Source organism: Chrysochloris asiatica, unplaced genomic scaffold (assembly GCF_000296735.1).
Source record: "Chrysochloris asiatica unplaced genomic scaffold, ChrAsi1.0 scaffold00130, whole genome shotgun sequence".
Taxonomy (NCBI): domain Eukaryota; kingdom Metazoa; phylum Chordata; class Mammalia; order Afrosoricida; family Chrysochloridae; genus Chrysochloris; species Chrysochloris asiatica.
In genome coordinates, this window is record NW_006408648.1 from 3,926,454 (window position 1) to 3,952,942 (window position 26,489).

At 41.1% G+C, this 26,489-nt stretch overlaps 1 protein-coding gene across 1 annotated transcript in view; it reads left to right on the forward strand.

Annotated features, from left to right (window-relative positions):
• The window catches only part of LOC102833043 (kalirin-like), a 398,989-nt gene that overhangs the window by 129,851 nt on the left and 242,649 nt on the right, over nucleotides 1–26,489 (forward strand). The window contains exons 7-8 of the mRNA XM_006869427.1: nucleotides 19,840–20,031; nucleotides 24,882–25,013. Of these exons, the coding sequence (XP_006869489.1) occupies nucleotides 19,840–20,031; nucleotides 24,882–25,013 (324 nt within the window). The remainder of the gene's footprint in view (nucleotides 1–19,839; nucleotides 20,032–24,881; nucleotides 25,014–26,489) is intronic.

Sequence of the window (26,489 nt, forward strand, 5' to 3'; positions counted from 1 at the left end):
AAAAGGAAATAACCCAGAAACTGTAGTAAAAAAAATCTTAAGGAATGCAACATGTTACATTAGAAAATATTCACTTAATGAAAATGAAAGCTATAAAAGAGAAAAAGAGCAGAAAAACATGCAGTATATAGAAAGTAAAATGGCAGATGTAATCCAATTATATCAATAATGACATTAAATGTGAAGAGACTTAATCCAACTGTAAGGCAGAATTGTTAGGGAAGATTTTTCAAAAAACAACAAGAAGATCCTACTATATGCTGTCTACAAAGTCACGCTTTAGATTTAAAAAATATGAATAAATACAAAGACACACAAATAAATGGGAAAAGATATATCATGTGAGAAGCAACCACAAGAAAGTATCAGAAAAAAGACTTAAAAAAAAAAAAAGTGCTTCTAGAAATAAGAGGGCCATTTAAAAATGATAAAAGGGTCAATTTATCAAAAAGATATTAAGAATTGTAAACATATATAAACCTGAAAAAGAACACTACAGTACATAAAGCAAAAACTGAGAAATTAAGAGAGAATAAGAAAATTTACAAATATAAGTGGGTGCTGATTGAAATGTCAGTCACAAAAGGACAAATGCTATTTGACCCCACTTACATGAAATAATATAGAACAGGCAAGTATAAAGAGACGAAAGTTTACTAGTGTTTACCAGAGGTAAGAGGGAGTGGAGGTGGAATGGGGTATTGCTGAAAGGATTTTAATAATAATAGTTGGAGACCCAAGATTTGGTATTTTCAATCACCTCATAATGCCTGTGAAAACCAGACAATAGTTCAGGAAGAATTACTGTATTTGAATTATAATGTTGGTGAAAAATATTGAATATACGTTGACTGCCAGAAGAACAAACAAATCTGTCTTGGAAGAAGTACAGCCAGAATACACTGTAGAAGCAAGGATGGTAAGACTTGATCTCACATGGACCAGTCCCTGGAGATGGATATCATGCCTGGTAGAGGGTCCGTAAAAAAGAGGAAGACCTTCGGTGAGATAGATTGATACAGTGGCTGCAACAATGGGTTCAAACATTAACATTGATTTTGAGGGTGGCACAGAAGTGGGCAGTGTTTCATGCTGTTGTACATAGGGTCTCTATGAGTTGGACCAACTCAATGATGCCAACCTTGTTATAATTCTCTTAAGCTTCAATCTGAATTTACATATGAGCAATTGACAGTCTGTGCCATGCTCAGCCCCTGGCCTTCTTCTGACTGATGAGCTTCTTCTTCATCTCTTTCTGCAAGTGTAGATTTGACTCCTGTGTTTTCCAGTCAGTGAAGTCCGTGTATCTAGTTACCATTTATGTTGGTGAAACAAGGTAGCTCTAATGAAGAGTCTTTTGGTCTTACAAAATTTTATCATGTGAACTCTGGTGTGCTTGTATCACTAGGCCATATTTTGCAACTACGGATTCTTCTTTGTTTCCAAATTTCATATTCCAATCACCAGCAATTATAAATGTATCTTTATTACATGTTTGATCAATTTTAGAGTGTAGAAGTTGATAAAAATGTTCATATTAATTAGCCTTCCTTGTAGGTGTATGGATATCATCCATCATAGATTACCACGTTCTTTAGGAGAGATATTGAAATGTTCTTTTTGATAGTGAAGGTGGTGCCAGTCCTCTTCAATTTGTCATTCCTGGCATAATAGACCATGTGATTGTTGGATTCAAAATGGTCCATACCAGTGCATTTCACCTCAGTTATGCCTAGGATATCTATCTTCAAGTATTCCAATTTCATTTTTTGACAATTTCCAAATTTCCTAGATTCATACTTTGTACATTCCAGGTTCCAATTGCCAATGGTTGTTTGCAGAAAGATGTTTACTTGTGCTTTATTGACAAATAAACATCTGTTTCTTTTCATTTTGAGTCAGAAAACATCAGCAAATGAAGGTCCTGAAAGCTTTACACCATCCATGTCAATCCTCTTTTGGGGAGGCAGTTCCTTCCAAGTTGTATTTTAAGAACCAACATGAGGGACTCATCTCCCTGCACTATATCAGATGATGTTGTTTTTAGGTGCTATCAAGATGGTTTTGACTCATAGCAACTTTATGCACAACATAAAAAATAACTACTGCCCATGGTCAAGTTTGTGCACATTACTACTACCATGGTGCCACTCTATCTCAACGGGGGCTCCCTCTTTTATGTTCAATCTCCACTTTACCAAGCATGATGTACTTCTCCAGGGACTGAGTTCTCCTGATAGTATGCCCAAAGTATGAGACGCAGAGTCTTTCCATCTTGGCTCTAAGGAACATTCTAACTGTACTTCTTCCAACATAGATTTGTTTGTTTTTCTAGCAGTCCATGGTACTTTTAATATTTCTCCAACACCATAATGCAAATGCATCAGTCTTCTGCAGTCTTCCTTATTCACTGTCCAGCTTTCACATGTATACGAAGCTATTGAAAATGTCATGGCGTGGGTAAGGCGCACCTTAGTCCTCAATCTGACATCTTTGCTCTTTTGTAGCAGATTTGCTAATGGAATATGTCATTTGATTTCTAGACTGCTATTTACATTAGTGTTGATAGTGGATCCAAGAATAATGAAGTCTTTGATAATTTCATTTTTTTCTTCATTTATCATGATGTTTTTTATTGATCTAGTGGTGAGGTTTGTTTTTTGTTTGTTTTTTACATTGAACTGCAAATCATACTGAAGACTGGGGTCTATGATATTCATCAGTAAGTATTTTAAGTCCTCTTTGCTTTCAGCAAGTAAGGTTGTATCATTGGCATACTGCAGGCTATTAATGAGTCTGCCTCCAACCCTAATGTCATGTTCTTCTTCATATAATTCAGCTGCTCAGATTATTTTCTCACCATATGTATTGAATAAGTACGGTGAAAGAATAAACCCTGGTGCACACCTTTCCTGATTTTAAACCATTCATTCTTTTCAAATGACAGCCTCTTGGTTTATGTGCAGGTTCCTCAGGAGCACAATTAAGTGTCTCCAGAATACTCATTCTCTGTAATAGTATCCATAGATTGTCATGATCCACACAGTTGAGAGCCTTTGCACAGTCAGTAAACACAGGTAAACATCCACAATGATAACCCTCATTCTACCTCCTCGTCTGACTATGACTTGAGCCTCTCTCTTTCAATGTACTGTTGCAGTTATTTTTAAATGATCTTTAGCAAAATCTTACTTGCATGCAATATTAATGATTTTGCCCAATGATTTCCACATTGAATCACCTCTCTTTGGAGTGGACACAAATATGGATCTCTTCCCATCAGTTGGCCAGATAGCTATCTTCCAAATTTCTTGGCAGAGGTGAGTGAGTGCCTTCTATGCTGCCTCAGTTTGTTGAAAGATTTCAGTTTGTATTCCATCAGTTCCTAGAGCCTTGTTCTTTTTCCAATGGCTTCAGTGCAACTTGGACATCTTCCTTCAGTATACGACAGGTTCTTGATTATATGCTATCTCTTTATATGGTTGAACATCGTACAACATGGTACAGTAACTCTGTGTATTCCTTCCATCTTCTTTTTATACTTTCTTCATCCTTCAATATCCTTCATAGAATCCCTCAATATTTCAAGTTGAGGCTTGAATTTTTTTCTTCAGTTTTTTTCAGTTTGAACATTGCTGAGCATTTTCTTCCCTTTTGGTTTTCTAACTCCAGGTATTTGTACATTTCATTATACTTGACTTTGTTTTCACCAGTTGCCCTTTGAAAATTTCTGTTCAGGTCTTTTATTTCCATGTTTCTTCCATTTGCCTTAGCATCTCTGTGCTGGAGAGCAACTTTCAGAGTCTCTTCGGACATTCATTTTGCTCTTTTCTTCTTTTCTTGTTGTCTTAATAACCTTTTGCTTTCCTCTTATATGATCTTCTTGATGTCATCCCACAACTCTTCCTATCTTCGGTTATTAGAGACTCATGCATCAAATCTGTTCTTGAGATTACCTCTAAATTCATATGGGATATGTGCAAGGTCAAATTGTGGCTCTCTTGGACTTGTTTTCAATTTCTTCCGCTTTAGCCTGAACTTGGATAAGGGTAATTGATGACCTGTACCACATTCTGTCCCTGGCTTGGTTTTGGCTCATAATATGCCTCTTTACACATTTGTAGTCAATTTTATTTCTGTTTATTCCATCTGGTGAGGTCCATGTGTATAGTCATCTTTTATGTTGATTAAGAAAAGTATTTGCAATGAATAAGTCATTGGTCTTGTAATATTCTGTTATGCAATTCGCTAGCATCGTTTCTATAACCAAGACCATATTTCCAACTACTGATTTTTCCTCTTTGTTTCCAACTTTTGCATCCAAGTCACTAGAAGTTATCAATACATTTTGATTGTATGTTTGATAAATTTCAGACTGAAGAACTTGGTAGAATTCTTTGATTTTATCATTATCATTGTTAGTGGTTGGTGCATAAATTTGAGTAATAATGGTATTAACTGGTCTTCCTGATAAGCACATGGATAGTATCCTATCACAGACAGCTTTATATATCAAGATAGATTTTGAAATGTTCTTTTTGATGATAAATGGGATACTGTTCCTCTTCAATTTGTCATCCCCAGCATAGTAAACTATGTGATTGTCGGTTTCAAAATGGCCAATTTCAATTCATTTCAACTCACTAATGCCTAGGATATTAATCTTTATGCATTCCATTTCATTTTTGACAGCTTCCAATTTTTCTAGTTTCATACTTTGTACATTCCGTGTTCCATTTATTAATGGATGTTTACAGCTGTTTCTCTTCATTTTGAGCTTTGCCCCATCAGCAAATAAAGGTCCCAAAATCTTTACTCTATTCACATCATCACAGTCAACTCTACTTTGAGGAGGCAACTCTTCAACACTTTAAAGAGGTCTTTTGGAGCAGATTTGCTAATGAAATATGTTATTTGATTTCTTGACTGCTATTTACATTAGTGTTGATAGTGGATCCAAGCAAAATGAAGTCTTTGACAATCTCTTGAATTGAGTGCCTTCCAACCTGAGGGTCCCATCTTCTGTCATTGTATCTGATAATATTCTGGTGCTGTTCATCATGTTTCAATATTCAATGTTCTGGAGCTTTCTGACAGAGTTCCACTGTTATTTATAAGGTTTTCAGTGACTAAACCTTTAGAAGTAGTCTCTTTCTTCCCAGTCTGTCTTAGTCTGGAAGCTCAGCTGATTGAAACTTGTCCACCATGAGTGCACCCTGTGGGTATTTAAAATACCTGTGGCATAGCTTCCAGCATCACAGCAACACATAAGCCACCACAGTACAACAGACTGACAGATGAGTGGTGGCTATCAGACCATGTTCCTCTGCTGTTCATAAAGTTTTAACAGGCCATTTTTTTTAGAAGTCAATCCCATGTCCTTTTTTCTAGTCTTGGTCTGGAAGCTCCACTGAAACCTGTCTACCATGGGTGACCCTACTGGTATTTTAAATACTGGTGCCAAAGCTACCAGTATCCTAGCAACACACAAGCTACCACAGTAGGACAAGTGATAAGAAAAAGACACTACAGACAATGGCAGAAATGATTTGAAATCATATTTCTGATAGATGATTTATACTAAGAATATATAAATAACTCTTAAAACTCAACAATAAAAACCAAAATCACCTAGTTAAAAATGGACAAAGCAATTGAATAGACAAATATGAAATATCTTGTATAGGGTTTCCGAGGAGTGACTGGTGAGTTAGAACCAGTGTGCTCAGTATTGATATATTTAAAACGAATGTATTTATATACTTACATAGGAAAATTGTCTGGTATGTGAACTATATCTTAATAAAGCTGTTAAAAATATAGATAGTGAGCGTAAGAGTATTTTGTAAGTGGTTTCCTGTTAATTTTAAGATACCACAGCTCTGGTACCTCTTTTCTTTGGTCCTTTGCTATCTGGGGCTCTCTCAGCACCTTCCTTGCCTTCGGGTTCTTTGCTGTGCATGTTTAATATTTACCCCCTAGTTTATCCACACACATACCCAGACTCCAGTATAGCCTTTGCCTGCTCTCTGTCAGGCTGCATCTGCCAAGGAGTTAATAGGTCTGAAATTCAGCCAAAGCTGACTCAGTCCTCTTCTTTGAGGTCTCCTGGATCCGAATGAAAGGCATGAAATGGCCCATGAAACCTAGTGCGTCAGATGAGATAATGTGCATGGGAGGGCTTACACTCTAACGCACAGCACTGATACAAAGTATTGATAATAATAAGCATGGTGTTGTTGCGTAAGTTACTCTAGGGCATGGTTGGTGGCAGGACAGAAGTGGCAAATGAAAGACTGAGAATGATCAAGGATGTATAGGCAAGGCTTTTATAAATCAGGAAATTTGAAAGGTGAGAAATCATGACCAGGTTTATAGACCGGAAGGAGGCAGTACTACACAAAACAGAGGTCAGCACTCATAACACATCCAGAGACCAGAAAATGAGGAAGAGCTAAAAGATTTCCATCAGTGAGTCCTTCAGAAGCTGGCCACTTCTCACCCCCTCTAGTATCATCTCCTACCTGGACTGTTGCAGCAGCACCTACCTGATATCCCTGTTTCGACCTTTACTCCTCTACAGTCCATTCTAGACACAACAGCCCAAGTGATCCTGCCAAAATTTGTGGTGAATCACATTATTTTACTTCTTTGTTCAAAACCCTTGGATGTCGTGCTATCCCTCTAAGATTAAAGTCTGAGGTCCCTTCCCATGAAACTTAACATGGCTTACCAGAGTCTACATGGTCGACTTCAAGGTACTTCTCTGATCCTAGACACCTCCTCCAATCACCCTGGGGTTCTTCCCATTTCTTGACCTCATGAACTTCATTGCTGCCTGTGGCCTTTTCCTCACTACTCCCTCTACTTGGAACCTCTCTTTTCAAGTGATTCACTCAGTCACTTCATTCAGGGTTAAGTGCAGGTGTTACCTCCTATAGAAGCCTGCCCTGACCCTCCAGCCCCATTATACTCTCTCCTTTTCCCAACTAGATTATACATACAGTACTTATTTCCATGTTGTTGTTGTTAAGTTCTGTCAAGTCGATTCTGACTCATAGCGACCCTGTGTAGGGTTTCTGAGGAGCAACTGGTGGGGTTGAACTGCCGACTTAGTGGTTCGCAGTCCAGTGCTGATCCTACAGTGCCACACCAGGAGTCCTACTTATTTCTATGCTATTGTTAAGTACTGTTGAGTTGGTTCTGACTCATAGCAAGCCAGTATAGGGTTTCCAAGGCTGGTGAGTTTGAACCACTGACCTTGTAGTTCAAACTGACCTCTCAGGCCTGTGCTTACCCTACAGAGCCACACCAGGACTCCCTTTTGTTCATTATTGTCTGACTCTTCTACTAAAATGTATGCTCTGTGAGTGTAGGAACTTTGTTCGGTCTTGTACCTTACTCATACAGTGATTGAATGAATGGTTGAATTAATGCATAGGATAACAGAGATAAGACTCGAGCAATAAAAAAAGATATCAATGAAAAGGGAAAAGTGTTGCCTTCTTTCTGAACTTCCGTGTGTTCTGTGGAACCAGGGCCCTGTTCCCAGGGTGGCGGGTCCTGCGTTTGCATGTGGAAATTATTGCTGGAAGGAGAGCTATGTAAAGAGAAGTCCACCTGCTAGTCTCCTGCCCATTCTGGAGCTGGGATCTTCTAATAATTACAAGGACAAGTTCAGGACCCCAGGGAGGAGACTTCAGAGAGGTTGAGAAATTTTCTGTTGAATCATTTCTTCTGGTCCTCTGTTTCTCTGAGATGAAATTTTGTTTGTTTGGGAAACATTGCTCTCTATCATCTCCCCTCTTGAGGGGCATCCTTGGCCAACCCAACTGCTGTCACATTTTTGGCAAATAGAACAGCCTGGTGGGTAAGAGCAAGGGCACGGGATGCTCACTATGGCTCTGTAGTTCCTTCCTAGCTTTGTGATCTTAGGCACGTTATTTAAATTTCTCAGAGCCTCACCTCATCTTTAAATGGGGGATAATACTCCCTTTCTAGGATGGCTGTAAGAATGAAACATGATCATGCATTTTGGGCCCAGCCTTTGGCACCATGTCATGATTGAGTTATATTGTTTTCTAGCACTTCTAGGTGTGCTAGAAGAGGTGGTTCTCTGTATTCAGCGCAGTTCATCAGAGTTCCCTACTAGGTGGTGGTGCTTGTGTACCATCGAGTTGTTCCCAACTCATAGCTACCCTATATATGGTTTCTGAGACTGTAAGTCTTTACAGGAGCAGAAAGCCTCATCTTTCTCCTGTGGGAGCCAACTGGTAGATTTGAACTACTGAACTCTCAGCACTTCAACTCATAACCCTCTACACTACAAGGTTCCTTGTTCCCTACTATATTGTTGTTAAGTGCCATCAAGTGGTTTCTGACTCATTAACGACCCTGTATAGGGTTTCTGAGGAGCGGCTGGTTCAAATCAACCTTGCTGTTCAGCGCATTACATTAAAATAAAAATTTTTATTTACAAAATCAGGAATGATCTGGGGATCTGCATTTCTAACTAGCTTATTGTTATTGTTGTTGTTATGTGCTGTCAAATCAATTCCGACTCATAGTGACCCTGGTATAGGATTTCTTAGGAGCAATTGGTGAGCTTGAACCACCGACCTTGAGGTTTCATACTGACTTTGTTGTCCAGCACATTAACCCACAACACTACACCAGGACTTTAGGGACTGCTGATGCCATAGACCATGGTTTGAGTAGTAAGGCCCTACAAGAGAAAGGACTATGGGATAAAATACTTGTCAATGTGAAAAGGGGCTTTAAAATGTTCATGGGAAATGGAATTAAAGGATAATGGATTTTTTCCACAAACATTTCCCTTAAGTCTAATAGCCTCTAATTGCATCCTTAAAAGTAGCCTGAAACTACTGGGTCCTAACCCAGAAAAGCAGCATTGTCCCAGTCATTATCCCAGTGTGTCCCTGAATCTGATCCCAGCTGCACCCGTCTCTCCTCACTATATCAGTCCTGCAACACTTCCTCACATGAACACGCTCACTCATCCAAGGAAGTTTCACTCAGCACTGAGAAAGGAGGGAGAAGAGCTTCACTTCTTTGTAAACCTGCTCTTGGGTTTCCCGTGCCATCAGACATATGGCCCGACTCTTGTTTTCAGGGCTGCTTAATGGTTTGTAAAGCAATTGCTGGAGGAAGCATTGCTACAGCAAGCCAGGCCAGAGGGACAGAGGGATTCACGGGCCAATGTTATCTTTGCTGAGCACTGGGGCTGCTTCAGCCTCCTTTCCTCTATGCCTGACAGTGACAGATGGCTTCCACATGGTTTGACCTACTGTTTGGCCAAACCTGACCAGATAGTCATCCATCAGATGCCCTATTTGGCCCCCCCAGAGGGCACCCTGTGGTTTTTAGGAGGCAGAAGTCGGAGGTTTCATTTAGAACTCATCACATCTCATAACTATTGTAGTATTGTTTCAAGCATGGACAGTTCTTACTCCAGATGTTACTATCCCAGTGTCCATATGTTTCAAGGTGGGATCAGCAGGTTTACATTGTAATGCTAAACTAATTAATCATAAGCTGATGCTTTAACAACTTCAGGACCAAAGTGGGTTTGGTACTAGCAACAATGTAAATAATACAGAGAGTCTTATTAAGCTGGAGAAAAAAGATGAAGCTCAGCTTTTTCCATTGCTTTGGCATGATCTCTTTATTTTCTCACTAAACGGTATTGAACAGTAACTCACAAAGTCTCTGAAAGTTCTATGGACAAATCTCCAAATGCTTTCCCTCATGATCCTCTTTGAATGTGATAAAATAAAACTTAAATTGATATAAGCTATGGGGCATGTGAAGAAGGTAGCAGTAAGTAGAGGAGTTGTGTAGACTGGCGTCAGGAGACCTGACTTGTAGTCCCAACTCTGCCTCTTTCTTTGTTCCTTCAATCAAGGTACTTGGCTGATTTAACAAATATTTTTAAGGACCTGGTAGTGTAGTGGTTATGAGTCAGACTGCTAATCTCTAGGTCAGCAGTTCGAAACTACCAGCTGTTCCACAGGAGAAAGATGAAGCTTTCTAATCTCATAAAGATTTATAGCCTTGGAAACCCTATAAAGGGTCGCTATGAGTTGGAACTGACTCCCAGCACATAACCACTACCACTACTAATTGGAGAAAAGATTGATGTTGTCAAGGACTTCATTTTACATGAATCCACACTCAAGGTATGAAAGCAGCAGGCAAGAAATCAAATGACATACTGCATCGGGCAAATCTACTGCAAAAGACCTTTTTAATGTGTTAAAAAGCAAATATGCCACCTTGTGAACTAAGCTGCGCCGGATCCAAACCTGGTATTTTCAACCAGCTCATATGTATGCAAAAGCCGGATGATGAAGGAAAACTGAAGAATTGATGCCTGTGAATTATGATATTGGCAAAGAATATAGAAAGTACGATGGAATGCCAAAAGAACAAACAAATCTTGGTCTTGGAAGAAGTACAGTCCAGGATGCTCCTTAGAAGTGATGTTGGTGAGACTGTCTCACGTATGTTGGACATGTCATCAGGAGGGAACAGTCCTTGGAGAAGGACATTATGCCCCTAAGAACTTGACTGAACCTCAGCATAGTGATCCTGCTTGGTCACCTTAGAGCAGGTGGTGGGCCGGCAACATCTGGCGCATGGGGTCCCCAGCCGATCTCCTCCCTCCCTGTCTTCCTCGGAGGATGGCTGTTTATGCTGGACGTGTGGCCAGAGACGGGTAAGGATCACGTGGAACCTCGGCTACTTAAGACAGAGCCATTGCCATGCTGCAATGAGTTTCAATGACTGGTAAGACTGAGGAATTCGCACTGACCGCCTAAGACAGGCAGCGTCCCTTAAACAATCAATAAATAAGGAGGATTCAGATGCAGACAGTGCAGACCCGGTCAGGAGGCCAAGCCCCTGTGGGCCCAAGCGTTGTTGACCGTCCAAACCATAGGCTCTGAGGATCAGACTCTAGCCACCTAGTAGACATAGCAAACTGTCCCTCATCTGATTATTCAGTAATGCTTGTTAGTAATCTCATACATGAGCCCTGGATATCCACAGACAAATGTAAAAAACCTTCCCTAAAAGCCGAGACTGTAAATTCCAAAAAGGCAAGTCCACCCCCCCATCCAAAAAAAAAGCTAAAGAGGATAGAGAGAAACACTGTTAACTGATGATATATGGAGGGGATAATAATCAATGTAATGAAACAAGCTATATGAATGGTTGAATGTGAAGCTGATGATGTGCCCTGTAAACTTTCACTCAATCCAAAATAAAAACATTAAATTAAAAAAAAAAAGGACATTATGTTTGGTAAAGCAGAGGGTCAGTAAAAAAAAAAAAAAAAAAAAGGAAGATTTCCAATCGAACGGATTGGCACAGTGGCTGCAATAATAGACTTGAATATAGTAACAACTGTGAGCATGGTTCAGGACCCAGACAGTGTTCTGCTGTACATAGAGTCACTATGAGTGGTAACCCACTTGATGGCACCTAAGAACAACAACAACAGGTAGATTCAAGAAATGCCTATTTTTCCTTTCTTTTCTTAACCATAAAAGGACTGACATGAACTTGGCTTCTAAAATATCTTTGAGTATATTTTATATTCCTTTCTTTATGTAAAGCAGTATTTGTTCATTAAAACATGCCTATTTTAGGCATAGTTAGTTCTACTCTTAGGGATATCCAGAAATGATACACATCATGAAGATTTAAGAAGAATAAATAAAGATGGGACCAATAAGTATAAAGAGAAAAGGGGAGGATTTCTGAGAAATTCTCAAGATGGTCCATCTTCAGGAATAAAGGGCTCATGAGATTGCTAGATCAGACATAGGTTGTTGAATCATACCCAGGGGTATGTAAGCAGGATGAATTGGGGGAGAGGGAAAAAGAAATCTGTTCTAGGACTAGGAACTTTAAATGAGAATGCAGTCATTAATACTATGGGTACCATTTGGGGTAGGTTGTGGAACTGAAGGAGGGGCTTTTTCAAGTCAGGGGAATAAAACTATTTTTGAGCCGGCCATGCGGGGTGTCTGCTGGTGTCTACTGGGTTGAACATCCGATTTTTGCAAAATCAAGTAAAGAAAACCTCACTCTTGCTTAAAAAAAAAAAAAAACTGTCCTATTTTACTGTATATAAATTTTATTTCAACTGAAAAAAAAGCTTTACCAAAATAAAGAAATACTCAAATTTGAGTAATTATACTTTCCAGAGAAGAACCTGATCAAAACTTTTAAAATTAAAAGTTTTAATTTTAAAATTAAAACTGCATGTACCCTTTGACTCAGCAATCCATAGTATATTCTTAGTGGCAAAAAAATGGATACATGAAATTTAAAAACAGTCTCACTTCTTTAACAAGAAGAATGAGTTGGATAAAAGTAGGAGATTGAACTTAAGTTCCCCTTAACTCCATCACTCATAGATACTTGCTGTTTTGATGTATTTACTTCAGTGGAGATTCCAAAACCCATTGCCATCACGTCAATTCCTACTCATGGCCACCCTATAGGATAGAGCAGAACTGCCCCACTAGGTTTCTAAGGCTCTGACGTTTCCAGAAGCAGATGGCCGCGTCTTTCCCCCGTGCAGCGACTTATGGGTTTGAACTGCCAACTTTTCAGTTAGCAGCCAGGCACTTAACCAGAGCTCTTCAGTGGAGGTTTCAGATTCTAAAACCACATATTAAAGCACACACATTTTTCCTGATTTAAAAATGTTACCAAAGTTATTTTTAAAAAACCCAATCAACCTCTTATGTATGTATGCAGAAGAGAACTGAGGTAAGAATAAAGGTCCTGCATGTTCCATTCTTGGCTAATGTACCTCCTATGTGGTCATCACCTGTCTGCCACTGGAGGCTTGAGTGCTGTGATCATGCTGAATAGGTTGTACTACAGCTTCCAGACTCAGAGAAGAAAGTCCTGGTGATCTACTGCCAAAAATTAACCACTGAAAACTTTGTGGATCACAACTTTCCCACCTGAAACCCATCGTGGAGAAGGCACATGACCAAGAAACATTTTTTTCTGTTGTATTTGAGGTCAACTTGAGTTAAGAGCTGACTGAATGGAAACGAATAACAACAACAAGAATGTTCTCATCACTATTGAGTATACAATAAACATTCAGTTACTTAGAACATTTGGGTATATTTCATTTGGGATAATTCCATTCCCTTTTAATCTCATTTTTCCATGAATTTTTTGAAGCCCTCACATACTTGTATTTAACTTTTAACTTAACATTATTTGATTTCCATTTGATGTGAACAACTTTGCTGAATACTTGGCCTTGGGCTAATCCTCTTGACTTTTAGATTTGGAGAGTCAAGGTCTCCAGCATTTGTCAAGAGGATTGAGCCCCTTTGGGAAAGTGTCCACTAAGTGGTGGTTGTGTTGGACTGACATGCAGATCACAACTTGTGTTCTCATCATCATAATTTAAAAGCTGTTGCAGAGGGGAGACAGCTCTGAGATGACTTTCCTTTGCCACTCAAGAGGCAGAGATGAGAAATTTTGAGATGAGTCGTGTCACCTCCAGACAAGGTGAGAGACCTCATGTCCTGTTTTGAGAGGATGGACTAAGCAGCTCAGCATTAGAATGAGGCTTCTGCACCTTTTAATTGCAGTCATCAATAAAGAAAAGGATTTATCCCCTCTGGTGTGGACGAGATAGTCCCACTCCTGGGTGTTTTGGGTGCAGATATTATATGCCAAGACAATGGAGCTGCCTCAAGGAGTCTGTCCCATAAGACAGAGACCCAGCCCAGGTAATGCAATGGACAATGAGCTGGACTGCTAACCATCAGGTCAGCAGTTCAAATCTACCAGTTGCTACACAGGAGAAAGATGAGGCTTTCTGCCCTAGTAATAAGTCAAAACCCCGGAAACCCTACACAGGGTTGCTATGAGTTGGAACCACCAACCACGGAAGGATACTGTGTTGAAAGAGCCTGACTCAAAAAATGAGTTGTTGGATTATCTAATTCTGATTTTCTGAGTCCTGTGGATCAAGGAAATTGCTATACGTAGTTCAGGGCTCCAGACCTTACCTCCTAGAGGAAGGGCAACCTCCAGCAGGGAGTCCGGGGCATGGAGCGACTCCTGAAAGGCTCTGACAGGAATGGACACTTCCCAGAAACACCGAGGACCAGGATTCTGGTGTGCTCTTTGGGAAATACCTTGAAACTTTCCGTGACTCATTTTGCCTGTAGTTGGAATCATTAAAAGACTTTTGCTTTTTGTTGTACTTTTTACTAAAACTTTAATTTGGCTTGCTCTTGATCTGGGGAGTTAATGCCAGACTGCTAGAACTGAATGAAAGAAAAGATATGGCATTTATTTATTCATCAGTTACATAGTAGACAGTGAGCTAGATGCTTTCATTTATCTCACGTAACCCACTGGAAAGAGTTTCTGATTCAGAATGGGCACTTAACACAGAGAAATGTTTTTATTTTTTAGAGTAAACTGAATGGAATTCAAACAATACACACACTTGGCAATCATATACTCTTACAACTAGCCCCTGACACAGAGTTTAGGGTTACCAAAAAGAGAGCCTACATCCGTCATTACTTCTAGAAGAACTAGTATCTCTTTCAGAACACAATACATTTAAAAAGGGAGTTTACCACTTAAGTGGTAAGTTACAATTTTCTTGCAAACATCTTTGCATGTTTTGTACCCAGGAGAAGCAGCTAAGCACCGGGTTCCAAGTGAGAGTGCTTGACAGGGATACATATAGACTTCCATCATGATTCTGTCCCCTAGTTCTTTCTGGAGAATGACCCTGCTCCATTGATTTCAGTTAATCGCTGCAGGAGACCAAAGGCCCCAGGAGATGGGGCTTGTGATCTCTAGCTAATGACTGTAGGAATGAGACATGAAAATGGAGAGTTTGTAGGTAACAGAAGTGGGGGTGGGGTATTTGGAATTAGTGAGATTTTGCTAAAGATGTTCATTTGTCCCTGTTTGTATTGACAGTAATGAAAGAAATGGATTTGAAGGGAGGTGGGCTGGGCTGGCATATTACATTCTGCAGCATAGATTGTGCGTACATCTTGGCTGTGTGAGAATCTTCATAATAATTGCAGCATTAGTAACATTGCATATGAGTATAGGGACTTAATAGAGCAATTTTCAGGTAAAGGTGTAAAAAGATACCCATCAAGCCAGAAATATTAGTCATGTTCTTTCCCTCTATCCAAGCAGTCTGGTTAGTTGGGGCAGCTTGGTTCACTGGCAGGGACTGAAGAGGAGAAGGGGAAGAGGGCTGCTGGCCTTGGTCACTTCAGGGCTCCCAGCCTCAGCTTTGACCCTCACACTACAGAGCATAGAGCATGTTTTGAGGGTGAGGGGCTGAGGTAAGTGGACAGTCGAGGCTGAACTACAGGAACCTCTGCCCTTCCTGGCCTCACTCCATGCACACTTACTTCTCTTTGCCGTGCCTTTAGCACACAGCAGTGTGAGCAGTATTTTAAAAGCACCAATCAGATCATGGCACTCTTTTGTTGAAGACTTTCTGTTGCGCACTGGCACTTGAAACTTTAGTTACTCTCATTTCTTCCGTTTATGCCCCATCACCTCCATGGAAGAGGGTAATGTCAGGGAATAGGTTTAGTCCATTCTTCACCCCTCCTCCCACCTGTGACCTCCTAACTGAACTCTCTACATTCAATCTGGGTACCCTCCATAAACACAGAATGAGCTTAGAGGCTTGAGTTTTGGAAATAACACTATTTATTCGAAGATGGAATGTCTGAGATCATTTAGTTCAACACTCAAATTTTACAGTTGAGGAAACTGAAGCACAGAGGAGTCAAGTGACATCTTAAGTTAGTGCCAGAGCTGGGACTAGAGCCCACGTCTCCTCATTCCTGTCCCAGTGATTTGATGCCCTTGGCTGGGTGGCAGCTCTGCAGATCGCAGGACACTAAAGGCCGGTAAAGAAGGATGACAAAACCAGGCAGAGGGAGAAGAGTAGCAAAAGCAGCTGCTAGGAAGTTGAAAGGTCATAAAGAGTCAAAATATCCATCTCTACTGATCATGTCCCCAGGACAAATATGTCTCCCAAGTGCTCCTAACAGAGGTATAAATAGTAATACAAGTATCACAAATGGATTGGCCCAAGGCCGTGAGATTTCATTTATGATTTATGCCTAAGAACTAAGCATCCCTATTCCTTCTTTCATTTTTAAGTTATCTGAAGACTTTCTCTACCATTCCTCTCTTCTCTGGATTGGGACTGCGTTTCTTGTACTAGTTTCGAATCTGTCTGCCCGTTTGTCTCACCCAGGTTCTGGGGTGAAGGAAAATGAAGAAAAACAGCAGATGAACTTGGGCAATGTGACATGGCTACAATGTTCTGATACACCGAAAGGGTGCAGCAGAGAAGAATAACACATTTATGAGTCAACATTGTATTTATCCCTCTCTTGAGAAGTTCACTGTCTATACTCATTTTGTGAAGCAATATCACTTGTTAATTTTGGTAAGACATTTCTCTGCCCACTTATAGGAAACATGAAAGCATTTTTCTGTGCCTATCTCTAGAACATGAATGTAAGCTCTGGTCTCTTATTGTTCTAGTTTTCACTTACAACCACAAACTTGAAGTCTAAAGGGAACCTTCATCACTCCTTTCCACCATCCCTGCCTTCCCTCTGCCCATCCCTGCCCTTCCCTCTGAACGAACCCCCACAGTGAGTTGCTTCTACCTCTGTTGAAGCACTTACATCATTTTGTTTTAAATTACAGTTATTTGAGGACTTTCTTAAGTCTTAGCTGTGGACCCCCCATCTGGGATGGGTGGGCAGAAATCCTGTCTCCTTCCTCCTTGATTCCCTACAGCTTCCAGCACAAAACCCAGCCCACTCTCCATAAATATTTGAATGAGTGACAAGGTGTTAACATTCTCCAGAGGCAACCACAGTTGATAGCTAGAGTTTGCCTGAATGTGAGCACAATTGTGCTTCCCTGTGCTCCCTAGTTTTGGGGAGACTATAAGGGCTGAGCATCCATAGGCTGGACTGGGGACAGGGGGTGCTTTTGTTTCCCATTTGACCAAAACACACAAGACTTTTCACCAGGATAGGGAAACCCACCACCCTAGATGGATCTGGGTAGCCAGAGGGGATCCAGAATTTGAATCCAGTTAAGAAAAACACAGCTATATAAATGTCATTTATACCCCGCCATATCTTTTCAGTAAGGAGGTCATCTGCATATGGCTTCCATGCACACCAACAGCTTCCTACATGTCTTTCTCTGACTTCACCTGGGAGGTGTGCGTGGCCTGTATGTGGGTCAGACTGGAAAAGCCAGGAAGTTACCTGGGAGAGAGCTTACACCAGTGAGAGCTGGAATTTAGCACATAAATACCCCAGATTCCTCATCCCTCAGTGGGACAAACTCAGGGTGTGTTCTACACAGTTTCTCAGAGTTCCCAGAGGTTTGAACCCCAGTTGCTCACAGCAGTAACTTCTAATTAACACACTTTATGTGTATTTCTCTCCATTTCCTGTTTGACTTCTCCACCTTCTCTCTGTGGTTCCTGGGTTCAGGTCACAAATAAACTACCTTTCCCCCAACCCGTGTCTCAAGGTCTACCTTGGGAGGAACCCAAAGGAAGACAGTGATGGGTAGGTGCCCAAATGTTATTCCTAAGAAGAGACAACTATTCAAATCAGTACATGCTGCCTTCCACCTTGTTCGTGCCTTCTATTTTTAAGAACAGAGTTGGTTTTTCTGTCAGTTCTATAAATAGAGTTCAATTTTAAGTAGGATTTGTGTCCTAACTCAGAGAACAGGGCTGAATCTTGGAAGAATATTCCAATAACAGGTACCAGTAATAATCTAGTTCTTTGATGTACTACATCAGAAAGGTCTCCTACCAGACTAAAGAATGAGATTACACATGGGGCTCACTGGACATTGGGACAACAGCCTTGCAAAATAAGAGAGACCTTCTCAGCTTGACCAGGTTTTAGATGGCATGCTTGGAGGTCGAGGGCAACTAATATCATTAATAAACTACATCTGAATTCACAGAACCAAGAGGAAATGTCATTACTGGAGAATATTACCATTTGAGAATATCTGAAACAAAGAACGGAGGTGTGCAAGCAACCTGCCTCCCTCGTCCTTTTGGGGCAGATGCTTGTATGATTCAGAAAAGCTCATTGTAGATACCATGATAATACTTGATTGTTTTGACACCACAGACAATTAATAGGATGTAGCAGTTAAAAATAAATGCAATCACTCCAGGCTTGTATCTGTGGGGTTTTTCTTTTGTCTTGTTCCTTCCTGGAGTGTTCTCTGTTGGCCTAGTCAGAAACAACACACATTTATGAATTTTTAATTGGCAGTCTAAGATGGGGAAGTATGTGAACAAAACACAAGATGAAAGGAGTTATCACGAGAGCTCCCACAGAGCTCTTTGAGGCACCCACATATGCCTTTTGGGGTCAGGTTCTCATGTGAAGTAGAAATCCAATAGTGTTCCACAGCTTTATTCTTGTTGTTGCCATTTTAGACTATTTTTAAAAAGTGTATACAGTTCAATGGCATTAATCATATTCATAATGTGTACCTCCGTCACTGTTACCTAGTTTGCAAAATTTTATAACCTCAAATAGAATCTCAAATCTTATTCTTAAGCATGGAGAATTTGGGGCCTGATCCCAGGAAGTAGTGGGAAGGTGGAGAAGACAAACATGAAAGGGAGGAAAATGAACAGAGTATGGTTTTACCTGCTTTGCATTTAACCCCTGACTGAGAGACAGTGGTGCCCGACTCTTTTGATGGTACAGAAGAAGTGATTATCTTCACTTGGTGATAGAAAGATGTGGTGTTATCCTGTGTCCTTTGCTCACTCTGGTCAGTATCACTTCCCTGTTGCTGTTATTAACTGCCGTCTAGTTGGCTCTAGACTCCTGGCCAGCCCATGCACAAAGGTACACAAGCCACCATGACTAGTTGTGGATTGGACCACTGTGATCCATAGTGGTTTTCATTGGCAGATTTTTGGAAATATACTGCCAGTCCTTTCTTTCTAGTCCACCTTAGTCTAAAAGCTCTGCTAAAACCTGCCCGGCATCCTGGCAAAGCCTCCACTGACAGATGGGTTGTGGCTGAGCATTGTATGTAATGGTCGGAATCGACCCCTGCTCTCCTATGTGGAAGACAAGAATTCTACCACTGAGCCACCAATCCCGTTACATTGTTGTTCAGTGACTCATAACGACTCTTTATAGGGTTTCCGAGGAGTGACTGGTGGGCTTGAAATGCTGACCTTGTGGCTCAAACTGACCTTGAGGTCCAGTGCATTATCCTGCAGCACCACACCAGGACTCCAATCCCCTGTTGTAGGTGACTGGAATGCTCTGAATATGACTCTCTACTCAGTGAGAGAAGTGCATTTGTCTCCTTAACTTTTGCTCTAGTCTGAGCCATTGCTTCCAGATATAACTCTTGAGAATACTGACCATCTCCCTAGAATGACCTCATGGATGATTGTGAGCATTAAATAAGACAAACTACGTAGAGTGATTGGTGCACTAATAGCAAAAAGCAATTCAGGTTCCCCAGAATGAAAGACCTCGGTTACTTTCCCTGCTGTCTGCTTAGATCTTACATCATAGAGAGTGTCTCCCCATGTGCCAAGAATGAAAACACTAGGTCTATACCAGCCTTTCTCATACTTTTTGTTTTGGGTAGCTCCTTTGCCCAAATACTCATTTGGCCCTAGAGTGCTGGATGAATCTCTTTGCAGCCGGTCCCACTGAATGCTGACTCTCCTTTGCCTCCCAGAATGCCTACGTCAACATCAACCGTATCATGTCCGTAGCTTCTCGCCTCTCTGAGGCTGGCCATTATGCCTCACAGCAAATCAAGCAGATCTCCACGCAGCTGGATCAGGAGTGGAAGAGCTTTGCCGCAGCCCTGGATGAGCGCAGTACCATCCTCGCCATGTCCGCGGTCTTCCATCAGAAGGCTGAGCAGGTAAGGCCGGGTGATCGGCTGTGGCTGCAGCTACAGCTGCTGGTGGTGGGAAGAGTGGAGGGGCAGGGAAACAACAGGATGGGAGTATGCACATGGTTCTGCAGAGAGCCCCTCCTCTGGTTCTGAGAAACATTGAAGACCCTGCTGAGTGGTTACAGTGTTAACCCTTGTTCTACTGACTTTCATATCTCCTGTATACACGAAGAAGCCTCGGTAGCTCTTAGTAGTTTTACCCACCATCCAAACCAGGAGGGGCTCAGTGTCTCTTTACATTCAGATTGGTAGTTTAGATATATGTGTGTCTATTGACCGTCTGTTGCATTTGCATTTATTCCCTGATAGTAGACCAATGGGATGAACGTGGTCATTTGTATGCTCAGAGCAGGGAAAAAGAATTTTAGATTGAGCATTTGCTATAGGTAATAATAATGTAGTAATATCATTGATAGAAATAATAATTAATGGTTGTCATTCAATGAATGGGGTCCTGGTGTGGTGCTGAGGGTTAATGCGCTGGACTGCAAAGTCAGTTTGAACTGCAGGGTTGACAGTTCAAGCTCACTAGCCGCTCCTCAGAAACCCTATACAGGGTCACTATGGATCAGAATGAACTCGATGGCATTTAACAACAGCTATTCACTGATTAGCCAGATACTGTAACATTGTTAACCCATTTCACAGATTACATGGCCTTCATAACATGGAGTGTTAGAGCTGGCTCCTACTGAATTTTCAGAAATTGTGTGAATTTATTGTTAAACACAGCATTCACTGTTGTTATCTGACCCATGGTGACTACCCATGTGTGCAGACTCAAACTGCTCCATAGGGTTTCTCCAGGCTGTGACCTTCAGGAGACAGATCACCAGGCTTGTCTTCTGAAGCATCTTTGGGTGGGTTCCAACAGCCAGTCTTTCAGCCAGTAGTCGAGTGCTTAATCGTTTTCTCACTTCCTAGTTATTTGACTATATTTTACTGCTATGTTCTTGAGGTTATTTACACTGATTGCCTCTGTCTGAATGAAATACTGTCTAATGGTGTGACACTGTGCATTTCTTCCCAACTCCACATCCAGTGCCGCAACTCTGGGAGCTTGAGATCATAGAAATCAGCAAATGTCACCACCCAGGACTTGATTTATTATCTTACTGATTGTCTTAAGTCTTAAGAAAGTGTTGATGAAAATGTTAAAAAAATGCAGACTAAATTTCAAAGTGTGTCTGTAGCTGTTGCAGTTTGAATAGCACACAAACTATTCTCCCAGTATTCTAAAACTATTATTATTCAGTCCAGTAAAAAAACATTCTCTGGCTTCATTGCCGAATGAGTGATGTTCTGACAGAAGCTTTTGGTTTTCACTTTTATTCTTAATGTAAACAGGAATAACAACCAGTATTCATATCAGAAATAAGCACATTTGTTGTTTGCAACCATAGATTGGCTGAGATTTTCACAAGACATTAACAAAAATCAACAAAATCCTCCTGTTAGCCTCAATTTGCTACTTGAAATTTATTGTAGATTGTGTGCTACACATTCTTTATATCAGTAAAATTTATCACACACACACACACACGTGTGTGTGGATATAATACCATTATTAAATACAGTACAGCTAAAATTGCATCATTTATATATGGGCATCTGTGATTCCAGCCCAGATGTGCCTATCATTAAAGTCTTAAAACACTAAACTTTTTCTGTATCCCATCTTGAGTAATTTCAGATAATGGAGAGTTGGACCTAAGGTTGTACCACAAATCTCTTCCTCTATTCCCCACTCTAACACAGACACAATATGGAATAATGGAAAGAGTCTAGGCTTTGTGGTCAGACACACATGGGTTTTAATCCCAGCCCCACTATTCACTATTTTCTTAGGCAAGTCACCTCACTATTCTGAGCTTGTTTGTTTGCCCAGGTGTGGTGCTGTAGGATAAGCACTGGACTGGTAACCAAAAGATGGACAGTTCAAACCCACCAGTCTTGCTCATAAAATCCTATATAGTATCACTATGAGTCGGAACCGACTCAGCAGCTTACAACAGCAACAATAAAGGAACTCTGGTGGTATTGTGGTTAGATGTTGGGCTGCTAACCACAAAGCTGGCAGTCCAAACCCACCAGCCACTCCCTGGGAGAAAGATTTACAGTCTTGGAAAACGTATGTCTTAGTTCTCTAGTGCTGCTGTAACAGAAAATACCACAATGGATGTTTTTCTCAAACAGAAATTGATTCTGTTTAAGAATCTAGAAATCAAAATTCAGAGTCCCGGCCCTAGGGTAAAGCTTTCTTTCTTTACCGGCCCTGGATCAAGGTCCTCCTTTCAGCATCTGTAGGTCAAACATTCCTCAGAGATCTCCGTGTGTTTTAGCATCAATCTTTCCCCGGATCTAGGACTTCACAGTACAGGTACCCCAGATCCAAAGAATACATTCTACTCCTGTCTCTTCTTTGTTAGTGGTTGTAGGTCCCTCTGAAATCTACTCACCTGTTTAATCTCTGCCCCCTGCCATTTTAAAAAAGTTTTTATTGTGAATTTTGTGATAGTTTACATAGGAAAACATTAGCTTTACATTCATGTTATCATATTATCGTTTCATTGCCATGATTATAATCCTGTTTAATCTCTTTTATATGTCAAAAGAGATTGGCTCAAAATACAACCTAATCCTATATGCAAATTACACCAGCTCCACTAATATCACAGAAGTGAGGATTTACAACACATGTGATAATTATATCAGATCAAGCATGATCACATCAGATCACAACATGGGGGAAGTGATTACATTGTATTAGATCACATCATTACTTGTATTAACTGCCATACCATTGAGAATCCAGGCCCAGCCAATTTGACACCAAGTCTTGACTTTCACACCTTATACAGGGTCACTCTGAGTTGAAATCAACTTGATGGCAGTGGATTTGGTTTGGTTTTGAATGGGGATGGAGAGGGCCTGGTTGTACAATGGTTAAATGCTCACTTGGCTGCTTGCCAAAAGACTGGCCATTCAAACTCACTGTCTGCTCCAAATGGTGATCTTGAAAACCCTATTGGGCAGTCTACTCTGCCATGTAGGGTTACTATGCCTTAGAATCAACTTGAAGATACACAGCAACAATAATAAGAGTTATTCGTGGAGCATGCAGGTGGCTAGTGTGCTTATTAAGTGGTAGGTATTATTCTCGTGGGCATTTGTTCAAATACTAAATAGTGTAGTATCTTTAGTTCCTCCACCTGTCTCTAAACCCACCTGAGAACTTGCCAAAGACTGAAATCCTTGTGTCACAAGTCAAGAATAGCCCACACATTGAAAGGAATACAGCTATGTCTTGTTTCGTTGAGTTTTTTTGTTTTTTGTTTTTTTAATGGTGGTAGTAACCCATAGTAACTGGCTCATTCATGAGAAAATCTGGACATTGATTCTCTCCTTAACCCTGTCACTGCATACTTTATTCCCAGTGTGCAGATTGGGAAGGAAGATGCCATTTCTGTGTGCGTGTGTCTCTCTCTCCTTAGCTGACCATTGTGTGGGACTTCTGTTAGAGTATTACAGAGACATCCCAGGACCTTGGAGAGGTGCTTCCTCCAGTCAACACATGCATGTCAGGTTGCTCTCAGGTGATTAATGGGGCTCCTGAGGTGTCAGTCAGCACATGCGATGATATGATACAGGATGGCCACCAGCACTTTCCCAGGATTGCTGAAGCCCACAGGCCAGGGACTGAAAGTGTGGCTATGGCCCTAAGACCAGTACATCAGCAGTTGCAGGAGCAAAAACAGCATCAGAACCGAGTGTAACTGAAGGAGTCAACTTCTGATGTTTCCTGATTTGGATTGGTTGGGGTCCAAAGAAATTTTATTTGTTATTTGTCATTTTAATGTGATTTCCTCTGATTACCAGTCCTTCAGGGAAATTCAGAAACTATGCTTTTGTTTAACTGGAGGGCGGACTAGGGAAACCTCATTGGAGGCTATTTTTCTAAGGCATTTATTTAGGCAGCTCTTTATTGCCCCACAGGCTGTTCTAGGAAATGGGATAAAAAGGTATTTAGGCAATTAATTTAAATGGAGCTGTGCACCCAGGCGAGAAGAATCACAGACAGAACCATTTTAGGCTGTTGGGTGAAGAATTATTAGCATTTTAAAGGTATACTTTTCTACCCAATAAACCTGAGTCATTCCACTTAGCTCACCCGTTGTGCATGGAGACCCATAGTCTTCCACAGTTGTTAATTTTAACTTTTAAGTCATTTTATGTCTGCAGTACTCCATGTCTATATATCAAACCTCAAAGGCCACTGCTATTTCAGACACCCATGCTGCCCCTTCCGGCTGAGCAGGAGACTGACCCAACATTGGGAGTCCTGTTGAGGTTAATCTCCATCCCATGTGGCAATGGGTCTCTAGACATTCCCGGGGAATTCTAACTCTTTGTTCCTTACCACAACTCAATGTCCGCATGAGTGTCCATTAGAGCTTCTTGTCCACTACAGGCACATGGAATTTGGCGTGGGGTGGGGGACTGCTTACACCTCAATGAGATGTGTCCACACCAGCACTTTACAGTCAGTGTATGGGTGTAACCTGTTGAACAACCAGACGACTCCCAACCCCTACAGGTTAATAATAGTAATCTTTGTTTGTGGAAGCCACACTTCCTAAGCAGGTGCCTAGATCTGACTTCTGAGTTGTTTGTAGACTTCAAGACTAAACTCTGCTCTGAAGGTTTCCAGAGGTGCTGGTGTTCTCCCCAGGGTGTCTGACCCTCTCTGCTCTAGGTAACCCACTCACCATCCATCTCAGTGCTCCCACACTAATCCACCCCACATCTCTTTCCAGTTCCTGTCAGGAGTGGACGCCTGGTGCCAGATGTGCAGTGAAGGTGGCCTGCCATCTGAGATGCAGGACCTGGAGTTGGCTATCCACCACCATCAAACCTTGTATGAGCAAGTGACCCAGGCCTACACGGAGGTGAGAACAAAGCAGGACTACTGAGTGGCTTGGGCATATGTGAAATAATTGGCGTTGAACTAAGGAGAAAAGAGTCCATTCCTCTCCCTTTAGAGATGTCCTAAGTATCCTTGACCTATGATAATGTCAGTGTCTCCAGCCAGAAAGCTGAAAAAATGGAGCCATTAGTGGACACATACATACACACTTCCCCTGATGTAAAGATTTGGACTCTCCTTTCAGGGAAGAATAAAAGGAAGCAAAGCTGTGCTCCTCTACAGTTTGCTCTCTTGTTGGTGGCACCGCTTGTATGAAGCAGCTCATCAAAAACTATTAATTTTCTCACTAGAAGGTCTAAGGAAAACCCACGGGTGAAGATAACTGTTTGCAGGAGTGAGAGACTCTCACAGATGTGAAGGAAAAACTGAAAAGGCACAACTGCTGAAAAATCAATAGTGAGGGATGGGGATGAGAAGAATGATGCAAAATTAAGTAGGGGGAACATCTTCTTAATGTTGATTTAAAGGAAAAGGCCACATAGGTGCATCTCTGTGGACATATACAAGAAAGTGTATTCACTAACTAGGCATGAATTCTGAGGAAGGGGAGGCTGAAGAATGATATATTGATGAGGACAAAGTGAGCTGATTAAGGAAGCAGCTCTGATCATATGAGAAGAGAAAAGTGGATTGGATTTGGCCTATGGATTGTGTCTGGAACAAGGTCATTTAGGACAGTGATTCTCAAAGTGGTCTGTGGGACCACCTACATCAGATTCACCCGAGGTGCTTGTTGAAGATGCAGATGTCTGGGCTACACCCCAGACTGACCCAGAATGTCAAGAAGGGAGGCCTGGAACCTACATTTTACTGTGAGCCCAGTTAAGTTTGATGCACCTACAAACCTAAGAACCAATGGCTTCTGGGTAAGAACAAGGTTTGGATTCTGGCTTCTGCCCTTACTAGCTGTGTGAGCTCAGACAAGTTTCCTCTTCTGTGAAACGAAAGTGATAATGCCTACCTCATAGGATAGTTTTTTTCAGGGCTATAAAGGTAATGTATGTAATTCACTTGGCTCTGTTCCTGATAGGAATGTGTTAACAAATGGCAACAGGTTTTATCTTCATCATACGCATGGAGGAGGGCTTGTGAGCCGAATCTAATTTCATCAGTTCTGATTCAAATGGCTCAAGCATTTCTCTTATACCAGAGCTTCCCCTCTGCCCATGGGTCAAGAATCTCTAAATTTACTTCATGTAAAATGCAAAAAAAAATAGAGAGTACAATGAATATTAGTATATTTCACTACATCATGGGGTGTGAGTATAAGTATATGTATGTTGTTGTTGAGTGTCATCGAGTCAGTTCCAACCCATAGTGACCCTGTATAGGATTTCCGAGGAGTTGCTGGTGAGCTTGAACCACCGACCTTACAGTTCAAACAGCTTTGCAGTCTGTCGCATTAATCCACATCACCACACCAGGATATATATATATA